The 12,767-nt window shown below is 49.8% G+C and overlaps 1 protein-coding gene across 1 annotated transcript; it reads left to right on the top strand.

Moving 5' to 3' along the window:
- The first annotated feature begins 271 nt into the window (after positions 1-271).
- LOC123930503 (translation initiation factor IF-2-like) lies at positions 272-8,219 on the top strand. The gene is made up of 3 exons (XM_045986732.1): positions 272-316; positions 3,980-4,339; positions 5,662-8,219. Exons 1-3 carry the CDS (start codon positions 272-274, stop codon positions 6,181-6,183), a joined length of 927 nt encoding a protein of 308 aa, XP_045842688.1. The 3' UTR covers positions 6,184-8,219.
- The last annotated feature ends 4,548 nt before the right edge of the window (positions 8,220-12,767 follow it).

Genomic DNA, 12,767 nt, shown 5'->3' with positions numbered 1-12,767 from the left:
GTCTGGTCCCCTGACATGTCTGGGCAGTCCTCCTGCTCAGTGCTGGACCCACTGACCAGCTGCTCAGGTATTTGCCCCTGTGTGTCCCAAAGGAAATGCATGATCAACCCAAGCAGACCGCCCCTTCTTCCCCAGTCACCAGGTCTTAAATGTCCCTAGAATGTGTTTTTCTCTGTCGTATGACCATACTCTTCATTCGCTCATGTATTCATAATGCTCTGGGTTTTGCCCAGCCCTATACCGGGAGCTGGAGTTCAAGAATCTTGCAGACATGACACACATCTTCCAGCTGCTTGTTAATGTTATAACAAAAACAGTAAGTTGCTGTACTGGGGGGAGCAGAAGGTGCTTTGAGAGCACAGAGGAGGTGTCTGACTAAGCCTGGATGGGCAGAAGCAGCTTCCTGGCAGAGGTGACATGTGGGCTGAGCTTTGGCTAGTCTTGTGACTATCTCCACATTCTCTCTCCTTCCTATCCATGTCTCCATGACACTCAAGGGATCTTTCTGAAATACCATCAGACCAAGTCACTCACCTGCTTAAAACTTCTTATGGCTTCCCTCTGCCCCCAGACTAAAGTCCCAATCCATTAGCTTCTTGGCATGAAAATCTTCAAAATCTTTACTATGACATCTCTCCACATCCATCCCCTTCACACACCCCCATGTTTCTCTGTAACCTTACAATTGTGCTTCCTCCAAAAGACCTGGTCTTTCGTACCTCCAACCCTTTGCACATACTGTTCCCTCTGCCTGGAAGCCCTTTACCACCACATACTTTTTTTTTTCCTTAAAGGTCTAAATATCATCTCTGTAAAGACTTCCTGGACCCCAACTTCCAAAGGGAAGGTGAATCAGGGAAGGGTAAGAGAAGGAGGCATGGTGAAGACAAGTGAGACTGCACCAGCATTGCAGACCTGAGAAACAGAGGCATTTCTTTTTTTTTTTTTTTTTATTGATTTGACAGACAGAAATCACAAGCAGGCAGAGAGGCAGGCAGAGAGAGAGGAGGAAGCAGGCTCCCTGCGGAGCAGAGAGCCCGATGGGGCGGGGGGGGGGGGGGCTCGATCCCAGGACCCTGGGATCATGACCTGAGCCAAAGGCAGAGGCTTTAACTCACTGAGCCACCCAGGCGCCCCAACAGAGGCATTTCTGAGGGTGGTTTTGCAGGGAGGGAGTCTGAGGGATTGTCCCACCACCCAAGGCTTGGGGAGACTGGCCATGGACTCATCTGAAACAAGCAACCTTCCTTCCCCAACGTAAGCCCTACAGAGGCTCCCTCCTACCTCCAGGCCAGAGCTAGAGCCTTAACCTGTTGTTTGGGGCCCTGCACTCTCCTATTCAGTCTGACATCCCATGATGCCCCAGGTCTCACTGATGCCATCAGGTTGGGCCAGATCCTTTTACTGCTATGCTGTGCCCCGCTACCCAGCCTCAGGGCAAACCCTACTCTCCCTTCTCCAAATTCTCCCCACCCTTCGAGGTCGACCTGAAGCCACTTCTTTTGGGAAAGCCACCCAGACTGCCACTGCCCCTAGCATTGAACCCAGCTTGTCATTTATCATTCTTCCTGCTCAGCCTTGTGCCTGTTCATATCACATCAGTCTGAGGCCTTGGGCAGCTTTCTTATTACGTGGAGTGAAGTTTTGACAGCTTAGGATCTTCTCTCCCTCCCCTACTCTCCTCCCCTCCAAAGCCCCCCCCCCCCAAAAACCCTGGACACAGGATTGGTCCTCAATAAAAACCTGTTGACTTGGGGCACCTGGGTGGCTTAGTGGGTTAAGCCTCTGCTTTCAAGCTCAGGTCATGATCCCAGGGTCCTGGAATCAAGTCTCGCATCAGGCTCTCTGCTCTTGCCCTCAAGGACATCCATACTCCATGCTCACTTGCCCGTGGGTTTAGATTTTTGTGCTGCATCCAGACTCCTTACTCTGGCCTCTCCTACAATTGGATCTGGGCATACCCCAACCTGTACCACAAGTTTTATTGGTTTAGTTTAGTTTTTTGTTGATTTTTGGTGGTAAAATATATATAACATAAAATTTGCCCTTTTAGTCATATTTAAATGCCCAGTTCGACGGTATTAAGTACATTCATGTCGTTATGTAACCACTGCCACCATCCAGCTCCAGAATTTTTTCATCATCCCAAACTGAAACCCTACATCTATTAAACACTGACTCCCTATTTCCTCTCATTCCCAAACCTTGGTACCCACTATTTTACTTTCTATCCTGTGAATGTGACTATCCAGGTACCTCATAGAAGCCGAATCATACAATATCGGTCCTTTTGTGTCTGGCTTATTGTGCTGAGCAAACTGTCTTCAGAATGCATCCAAGTGGTAGTGTGCATCAGAATTTCATACCTTTTTAAGACTGAATAATATTCCATGCTATGTACATACCATATTTTGTCTATCCATTTATCTGTTAATGGACCTTTGCTTTGTCTCCACGTTTTGGCCCTTGTGAGTAATGCTGCTATGAAAAATGCCGCAATGTAGTGTCCCACAGGTTTTATGCCCCAAACTACAGTGTTGCTTAGTCTCTATTCCTAGGGCTTCTGGAGTTCCTGAGACAACTAGAAGCTGCAGAGAGTGGTGGGGGGCAGGGGCCCCCAATCTTCCATGCCCAGCAAAGCAAAGGAACGGTTGGAAGAGGGAGACAACACCCCTTTCAAGCAAATATTTATCTTCACAACAACTCTGTCACAGATTTTATTACCCCTATTTTACAAGGGTGACATTTTATTACCCCTATTTTACAGATAAGGAAACTGAGACACAAGACATAAAAGGCCTCGCTCAAGGTCATGACCTAGTAGTGGCCGAGTGGGAATTTGATACAGGCCTGTCTGACCCACCCTGCCGCTTCCATCCAGACCTGGAGCAATCCCTGAGGGAGGATGGCCCCCAGAGGAGGTGTGGCAGCCCTACTCTCAGGGGACACATAGGCAGCAGAACATCCCCGCCCACCTCTAACCAGGGGACAGTCAACCAAACAGCCATTCATTGGGACCCTGAGTGAGAGCTAGGAGCTCAGCCCCCTGGAAGGTGGTCCTGTGCACAACTCAGCAGGGACTAGCTGAGCTTGATTCACTTCAGTGCCTACAGGATACCCTGACCTGGAGGTCCAAAGGTCTGACTGCAGGTTAATCCAGGCCTGCTCCTGAGGGTCCCTCGGTTCCCTCCTTGGGCTCTCTTGCATGTCTGGGGAAGAAAGGTGCTCCAGAGAGCCACTTGCTCAGAGGCTATTATCTCCCAAATCGGAGGGTGTGCCGCTGAGGAGGAACTAGGGTTCAGTCTGGGCTCAGACAGGCTGCAGCTGATGCCAGGCTCATAAAGGACTCCCAGGGATACCCTAGGACCTTCTCTCAGATTTGGAGCCTGGAGGAATTCCCGTGGGCAGCCAGGATGGTGAGCTGGCCCCCTGCCTCCCGGAGTCCCTGCCCCACACCCACCCTGTCCTCTCAGGAAGCCACCCCTCTTCTTGTCTGCTCCTCCTGGGGTGGCACCACTGGATGAGGGAGGCAGGGAAGGCTGCCTCCCGGCCTGTGTCCACCTCGGCTTCCCGGCTGCACCCGAGTCTCCGACGGCCACCCAGAGTTGTCCCTAAAGTCTCTGCCAGGCCCCATCCCGCAGGGAACGGTGCACAGATCTTGGTGAAGGCCCCAGGACAGTTGGGTGGCTTTTCCCCGGGTTTACCGCGGCGTGTCAGGGCGACCTCGAGGACGAAGGCACAGCGGCGCAAACCCCGCGTCGGAACAGCGCGCACACGCGGCTCCCGCCCGCCCCGCTCGGGCTGAGCCTCACGCCCGGCTCCGGATGAGGCGCCCCTTCCTCCTCTCCGACACCCCGCCTGCCACCTCCACCCGGCCAAGCAGCAATTACCCGCAAAGGGGCGGACGGAGGGCCAATTAGTGCGGGAGACGCGGCGGATCCGCGGTGCCCCCGCTGACCGCAGCCCCCGCTGACCGCAGCCCCCGCAGCGCCGCGGCCGCCGCCGCTCTCCCCGCCCGGCAGACAGCGCCGGCGGCCTGGGAGCCCCGTGGGACCCGCCGTCGCCTCCCGCTAGCGGCAGTGATAGATCCAGTCGCCTGGCTCCGGGCCAGAGCCCGGGACGCGAGGACGCCAGGAGCTGGAACTCGCCGCGGTGGCGGCGTGAGGACGGGGTCGGGCGTCTGGGACGGCAGCGGAGGGGGGTCTCCCTCCCCCGAAGGGCTCCTGCGCCTGTGACGGCCCTAGCCCAGGCGCCAGCCAGCAGTCTCCAGGCCAGCGGGCGGGCGGCAGGCGGCGCGGAGGAGCGGAGCGGCCCCCGGTCTCTGGCAGCCGTGGAACGGGTGAGTTCTGCCCAAGCCCCTTGCGATCTCGTGGTTCTCCTGTCTTCGGGCTTTCCAAGGCCCCGCTAGGGCTGCCTGCGCGCAGAGCAGGTCCCATGCTGGCACGTGTCCCCGCGGCCGGGAGGTGGGCAGGAATTTGAGTGGGCAGCACAGGGCCACAGGCATTCATCATCTTTCATCGGTGATGAAAGATCCTGGGTCCCGTGCCGTGACTGGCCACCTGTGGGCTCTAGAAGACCCAAAAGGGATCAATCCTGCCTTCCAAGAGCCCACAGGCTGCCAGGGGAGGTGCTCCAAGGGCCTGGCCGGGATCCCAAGTTTATAGAAGCTCTGAGGTCCAGGGAGGCATCAGGTGAAGGAAAGACGGCCTGGAAGAGGAGCAGTACAGTCAGGTGCCACCACTTCAAGGCTTCGTCTTCCCCAACTGAGCCCTTTCCAGCCCAAGCTGGCCACGCTGGGGTCCTGCAGTGAGGAAAAAAGTAAGCTTATGCCCAAGACATGCTAGATGAGGCTGAAGTTTCTAGAAGAGAAGATGCGGCAGGGAAGGTTCAGGAGGAAGGTTCACAATTCTTCTGTTTCCGCCATCAGTGCCACAGGGGGCTGGGCTAAAGGTGCTGAGGCTCCTGACCAGTGCTGGATGCAGTGGCATAGGGAGGGCAATGCAGAACCAAACAAGGAGTCCTTCGTGGGAGACAGCAAGCAAGTTGGTAAAACAGTTGCCCAGGACTAGGTGACAGATGAGGGAAGGGGAGGTAGAAGTTGGGAGAGACTCCTAGATGTCCTGTTGTTCTAAGGAGTTTTAGACAAAAGCAGGGGTCAGGTCTGACGACTCCCTCTCCCCTATTCATTGGAGGGCTCCTAGGGCACTCTGGCTGAGAGGTCTCCCACCCAGCCCAGCCTGGGGCCAGCTTCCCCCCACCCCCAGGGCCTGGGAGACCTCAGCCCCTACCCACCAGATCCATGAAAACCCCAAGGGTATGTGCTGTCCATACTGGGTACATAAGCAGGGCCCACTGTTGCTGGGGAAACCTCTTCTCTCCCCACCTCCTCCATGGAAAGCTGATCAGGACAGGACTATAGCCTCACTCTAGCCTCCTACTACTTACTCTCTAAAATCACATTGATAACTCCATGGCCACAAGGAGATGGGTTTGGGCCCATTGGTCTGTGGGAGAAATGGGAAGAGAAGAAAGACTCACTTGAAGCCTGAAAGAACTCAAGATCAGATGGTGTCACAGTGCAGAGTTCAACATACCTCTTTTTGGATGAATTTTGGAACGGAATATTCCTGTCTTTGCCTATTCTTCTATGTGTGTCCTCAGGCAAGCCACTTGCCTCTCTGGGCCCGGTTCTCCTCATCCGTACATCTGGGAACAATCGCAGGAGGACCGTACTCCAGCCCCAGTCCCCTCCAGCTGTGGCCCAGGACTCATCCATTCCCAGCTTTCGACCACAAGTGCTGGTGGAAAAACATGCCAGGGACCTCCCCAAGGAGTCACTTCATTATGGACCTACTGCTAAGGAGCAAGAACCCTTTCGAGGGGGAGCCTGGAGGTGGAAGAAAAGACTTTCAGGAAATTAGCAGCAGTGGCAGAAAAATTCATAAAAAGCTGATGGAGGCTCCTATGGCTGATTTATGTCTCTTGACTAAGGAACAACTCTTCTGGCCTGGAGGAAGGACTATAGCCTCCAGATCCTTCCAGAGACCCCAGACCCAAGACTCTGAACCTCTGGCTCTGTTGCCCACATCTGCTGGGAACACCACCATCAATTTGCTACTCCCAAAACCTGGAACTCTGCTGTGCCAGGAAAGGCCACTGATGGGCAGGGATCTTGAGTTTTAATACAACTGTTCCTTTGCTGTGTGACCTCAGACATTCAGGTGGCCTCTGGAGAAATCCTAACTACCTAGCCTCTAGGCAACCAATACATCTACAATACTCAGCGTATCTGGGAAAAGAATAGTTTTTTTTGTTTTTTTTTTTTCAAAGAGAGAGGATGCAAACATACCCAAACAACTCTTGGTAGGGGGAGTCTAATGGGAGAAGCCTGGAACAGTCAGGAACCCATTGTCAGGAGGAGGCACAGGCCTCCCTCCCTCTCACAGAGCCCAGGTAGGGCAAACAGAAGAGCTATTGCAATATGCACCTCCAGGGGGCACCACTTACCTGGCTTACCGCGTGAATGAGAGCCTGGCTGGAACCGCGGCTCCAGCTCTGCTTCTTCTGGGCTTGCCACCCACACACACCCTTACATCACACTTGCCTTTCACTGGGGCATTGCTTGGTCACCACCTAACCAAAGCATCCACACTGGGCAGTCTTTGCAGCCCAATGGACTCCCCCAGCCCATTCTCGGCTGCCTTCAGCTCTCAGAGCTGGTCCAGCCAAGTCATTTGATGCTAAAAGAAGCAGGATTCTTTGAAAGATCTATGCACATAGTAGCCCCAGAGCCTCAGGAAATCCCCTTCCAGGGCCACACGTTGATTCTGTCATTGCCCTTCCCCTGACTCAGCTACAAAAGGAGGCAAGGGCCAGGCAGCTACCCTCTGCTATGGGAGAGCATGTGCTCCTTTTCTAGAGTTCCTTTTCTGGCCCCTTCTCAGCTCATTTTATGGTATTTTTAATTGACCTTGTATGAACTCAAATTGTTATCCTGCACTTTCCTTGACTGCCAACATTTATAGTTGGCTTTGTATCAAAGTATAGAGTTGGAAAATCCTAGAATTTCAAAACCAGAAGGGACCTTTAAGATTGCCATAGCCACCGTTCTTTGAGAGCTTGTAACTTTGTGCCAGGCACTAACCTAGGTATCATCTAGTGTTTTTGTCTGCCTAGTACATCCGTTCATGCAATGTTACCCTCTCAATGGCAGCTCAATGTCCACAGGTCAGGGATGAACAGGTAACCCAAAGTATTAAAGTCTATTAAAGTCAAACCAAGATTTTTGTGGGAATATCAGGAAAGAACAATTTTCACCATTGGAGGGTAAGTCAGCATGTGAATAAAACTAAAACAGAGAAAGAGAACCAAGAGACCAAGAGAAACAGAGACACAGACGGAGAGATTTCTGGTGCCAGTGTTTGAACACCTAGATCCAGCCATGTCTGAAGTCACTTATACACCCAGAGTTTTCAGCTAACTGAGCTAAAACATTCCCTTTTCTGTGTAAGCCAGTTTTAAAAAAAGATTTATTTGTTTATTTTAGTGGGGAGGAGCAGAGGAAGAGGGAAGAAAACCCAAGCAGACTCTGTGCTAAGTGTGGAGCCTGATGTGGGACTCAGTCCTACGACCCTGAGATCACAACCTGAGCCGAAACCAAGAGTCAGACGCTTAACTGACTGTACCACCCAAAAACCCCTGTGTAAGGCAACTCTAACTGGGTTTCTGTCACTTGAAACCAAAACAGTCTTGACAGACACAAGTAGATGCCTTTGTCCTTAATTTATAGATTAAAAAACTGAGTAGCCAGCTAGCTCTGGGATCTTAGACAAGACATGAAAGGTCTCTGACATCAAGTTACTCTAACAAAGAATAAAGAGACTGAATTTCTTTAACTTCAGGACACCTTTGCTCTTCTGGGATCTCTCTCTGTGCTTCTATCTGGCCATTTGCCTTTCAATAAGGTAGTCACTTGTTCTGAGTCCCAATTTTCTTAGTTGCAAAATAGGACAGTAATTCCTTTCCTCCTTACTGGGAAGGAGTTTAGGAAAGTCCAATGAGAGAGTGTTTGGAAATTTACTTTTACTAAAGCAAATGTTATACAGTGTCCATATTTTACAAGTGAGGAATCTCAATTCATACCAGACAACCACTATTGTCCACAAATGGTTCATGTCTCTTCCAAAACAGTTTTTAAAAGCCTTTTTAAAATAAAACTTAGGGGTGCCTGGGTAGCTCAGTGGGTTAGGGCCTCTGCCTTTGGCTCAGGTCATGATGATCTCAGGGTCCTGGGATTGAGCCTCACGTCGGGCTCTCTGCTCAGCAGAGAGCCTGCTTCCTCCTCTCTCTCTCTCTCTCTGCCTGCCTCTCTGCCTACTTGTGATCTCTGTCTTTCAAATAAATTTAAAAAATAAAATAATAAAAATAAAATAAAACTTAACAAGGACTCCTGCTTGGCTGGCTCAGTGAGTAGAGTGTGTGATTCTTCATCTCAGGATGAATAAGTTTGAACCCCACACTGGTTGTAGAGATTACTTAAAGATAAAATCTTTAAGCATCTGGGTGGCTCAGTCCATTAAGCATCTTCCTTCAGCTCAGGTCATGATCCCAGAGTCCTGGGATCAAGCCCCACATCGGACTCCCTGCTCAGTGGGGAGTCTGGTTCTCCCTCTACCCATCCCTCCTGCTCGTGCTCTCTCTCTCCCTCTCAAATAAATAAATAAAATCTTTAAAAACATAAAATAAAATCTTTATATAACTAAATAAAAATTTGCAAGACCTTAAAACACATTTATAAAGTGACTTCCCCACAGCGCCTCATCGTCCAGACTCTAAGTCAGGTCGCACCCAGTTATACTAAGGGAGATGGCCCTGGGTGAAGCTCTGTTGGGAAAAACTCTTTGTCACTGTCACAGGGTCAAGTTCTCTAGGAAGTTTTGCTTGCAAGATGTTTATTAAGGAGTGCCTTTGGGATCAAAACATGTTGATGAGAGAGGAAAAAGCAAAATTGGGTAGAGGAAGAAGTCAAATTATACACTGGCCAACAACAGCTTCAGGTGACTCCACAGGGAGCCTGAGAGTTCATATGGCCCATCAGCATTGCTCTGCTGGGCCTTTATACACCCATCACGGGGGCGCCTGGGTGGCTCAGTGGGTTAAAGCCTCTGCCTTCAGCTCAGGTCCTGATCTCAGGGTCCTGGGATCAATCCCCGCATCAGGCTCTCTGCTCAGCAGGGAACCTGCTTCCTCCTCCCTCTCTCTCTCTCTCTGCCTGCCTCTCTGCCTACTTGTGATCTCTCTCTCTCTGTCAAATAGATAAATAAAATCTTGAAAAATAAATAAATAAAATCTTTTTTTTTAATATTTATTTATTTGATAGACAGAGATCACAAGTAGGCAGAGAGGCAGGCAGAGAGAGAGGAAGGGAAGCAGGCTCCCCGCTGAGCAGAGCCCAATGCGGGGCTCGATCCCAGGACCCTGGGATCATGACCCGAGCCGAAGGCAGAGGTTTTAACCCACTGAGCCACCCAGGTGCCCCAATAAATAAAATCTTTAAAAAAAAATTTATACACCCATCACCAGTCATTGGATATAAGGTGCCTAGAAAGGAAGAATGACTTGCAGGTAGCTCTCTGTAGCTCAGGGAATCTCAGAAAGGGCTGAGAGCAATCCCAGCTGCTCAGGTAACAAGTCCTTTACTGAAGCGGGATCTAGGTGGCTCATCTCTGTGTCCATCTTCATCACCAACACTACCTAAGCTGCAAGGCATTCTGGGAGTTCCCCTGGGGTAGGAGGAGCAAGCTTCCCTAGCATCGGGTGGGCTAGGGAAACTATCAGGTGCCTTTGAGGAGGCTGGGTCCAGTCTCTGTCAGGCATTGGTGTGTGGCAGTCATTCTCCCAGTATAGTTCTCAGAGGCCTCTGACCCCACATTTTGTTGTTTTTTGTTTTTTAAGATTTTTTAAATGTATTTATTTGAGAGAGAGTGAGCATGAGAAAGACAGAGGGAGGCCCAATGCGGGGCTCAATCCCAGGACCCTGGGATCATGTCCTGAGGGCAAATGCTTAACACACTGACCCACCCAGTTACCCCTGACTCCACATTTAATAAGAGAGTATTAAAAAAAAAAAAAGAGTATTAATTTGCCTGCCTGAGAAAGGGAGGGTAAAAAACAAGCTAAACAGAGGAAGCTAGCTAGGACTAGAACAGTCTGAAGCCAAACAAACACATTGCCCATTTACCCAGAAGTATCATCTAGAAGAAGAGAATTATTGTCTGCTTTATTTGTCCCTCTTGTGTTCCTAGAGGGAAGGCGGGCTGGAGGGAAGAGGCTGTGGGCTTGTAATTCTGTCTGCCTATTTGCAAGACACTATTACAGCATGATGGGAAACCCTGCTTGCCAGGACAGTTTAGAGTTTGGGAAATTTGGGGAAGAATCCAAGAACAGGACACGGTGTCAGTGTTGAGGCATCATCAGCATGGAGACAAAAGGAGAGAAGGTAAAAGAGAATGTATTTAGATTCAAGAGTCGATAATGAGCCAGAAGTGAATGTTGAATTATTCAACCTCCTTTATTGATCCATTGATCTCTATCTGCAGGTCTTGGTTTATTCTTGGTTGGCATTTCCTGTGTCTGAGACACTGAGAAGAGAAATGGGGGGAGGAAAGATTTTTAAGACTCAAGAAGAAAGAAAATTCACTGCCAAAGAGAAATTAGGCAACAGATATCAGAAACCTTAAAATGTCTGTACTTTACTTCTACTTCTGGAAATTAACCCTAAAAACACTATCCAAAACTTTTAAGAAAAATCCTTAAGCACCATGATGTTCACAGAAGCCAATTTTATAAAAGCGAATAATAGGAAACAACCTGAATAAATGCCCAACATAGGAGATCAGCCAGGATGTCATCAGGATTTTTATATGATTACATGGGAAGATATTTATGCCATAAGGTTAGATGATAACAGTATCCAAAACTGTTCCTTTTTTTATTTTTTTAAGATTTTATTTATTTGACAGAGAGAGAGAAAGAACGAGAGAGGAAGCACAAGCAGAGGAGTGGGAGAGGGAGGAAAAGGCTTCCCACTAAGCAGGGAGCCCTATGTGGGGCTCAATCCCAGGACCCTGGGATCATGACCTGAGCTGAAGGCAGATGCTTAACGACTGAGCCTACCAGGTGCCCCCAAAACTGTTTCTATAGAACATCATAACTATGTAAAGAAATGTAGATGGAGAAAGGCCAAAGAACATATGCTTAAATGTAGCAATGATTGTTCTGGGGTGGTGAGACTCTCTTTCTATATTTCTTAAGTTTTCTACAAAAATATGCACAAGTTTTAAATAATTTTTTTTTAAAAATGGAAAGGTGGGGCAAGAGACACCCATATGAAGGCTGCACAGTAGTAAAATGAACACAAATTAGTGGGGAGTCAAATCTTGCCAGGGTGCTGCTGTGTCCTGTGTGTGCTGACCATCTCCCTGATCCATCGATGTGTCATATGGACCCAAATGATAGAGTGAGGAACGCTGTGGGTAGTGAGTCTATGGAGGACAATCAAAGGTCCCTGAACTTGTATTTAAAGAAAAAGTATGAGTTTTCACAGAAGAGAAAGGGGAGGAAGTCATGCTAGACAGAAGGTACAGTAAGAGCAAAGGCACTGAGACATGTGGAAATGCAAACAGGTCAGAACAGCTGGACTGTGGTGGCCAATGATGGGAGATGGAATTGGAAAGGAAAGGAAGTTGTGAGTGCTGGGCTGAGGGCCCTAGCCTTCCTGCATAGACAAATCAGAGGCTTGGGGAGGGACTCGGGGGGGAGGGGCAGTGCGGTTAGAGCTCACTCCTGCCATTCTCTAGTCCCCTAGCCTCCTCTGTTTCCCATCACCAGCCAGAAACTCAGAGAGCAGGGGAAGAGAAAGGGAGCAGTCCCAAATAGCCCTTGAAGACTAGTCCGCCAGGCCTCCTGACCCCAGTCTGGCCCTCTTCCCAGTATGCGAGGCTCGGTCCCCATCCCCAGGCATCCAGACAAACCCCTCCGCCTCCCATGACAAAGAGGCTCGCTTGGAGCCTGGGCAAGATTTGCAAACGTCAAACTTGTAATTACAAGGATGAAATCATCTGGTTCCTTTTAAGCAAACGGGTTTATTGATCCCAACACTGAAGAAATGCTATTCTAGGGAAACTTGCTCCTCTCAGTTTTCCTCTCCCTCTGGGATGGCTAGGCTGGTGGGGGAGGGTAGTAGGGGAGCTAAGAAGGGGGAGAACCTCCTGGGAGGGGAAATTCTTAAGGGCTTAGGGGTAAATTTTATGGTATAGATAAATTATATCTCAAAAAAAGAATTTTTGGGGCACCTGGGTGGCTCAGTGGCTTAAGGCCTCTGCCTTCGGCTCAGGTCATGATCCTAGGGTCCTGGGATCGAGCCCCACATTGGGCTCTCTGCTCGGTGGGCAGCCTGCTTCCTCCTCTCTCTGCCTGCCTCTGCCTGCTTGTGATTCCTGTCTGTCAAATAAATAAATAAAATCTTAAAAAAAAAAAAAAGAATTCCTTAGGGCCCAGGAAACTGTCTGGCGATTTGGGCAGATGAGTCCCTCATCCTGGACTTGGGCCCTTCTCCATCCCCAAACTAGAAGCTAGGTAGATCTCCGGTGTTAGGAGCTGTGGCAGCCACTGATTTCCCTTCTTTCCCCTCCCACCGTCAAGTCTCATTTGTGGTTCCAGATCCTATTTCAGCTTCAAGATGGCACAATATTTCCTCAGTAACTAAA

This window comes from Meles meles, chromosome 19 (genome assembly GCF_922984935.1).
Source record: "Meles meles chromosome 19, mMelMel3.1 paternal haplotype, whole genome shotgun sequence".
NCBI classification, from domain to species: domain Eukaryota; kingdom Metazoa; phylum Chordata; class Mammalia; order Carnivora; family Mustelidae; genus Meles; species Meles meles.
This window is presented reverse-complemented; position numbering and strand designations above follow the sequence as displayed.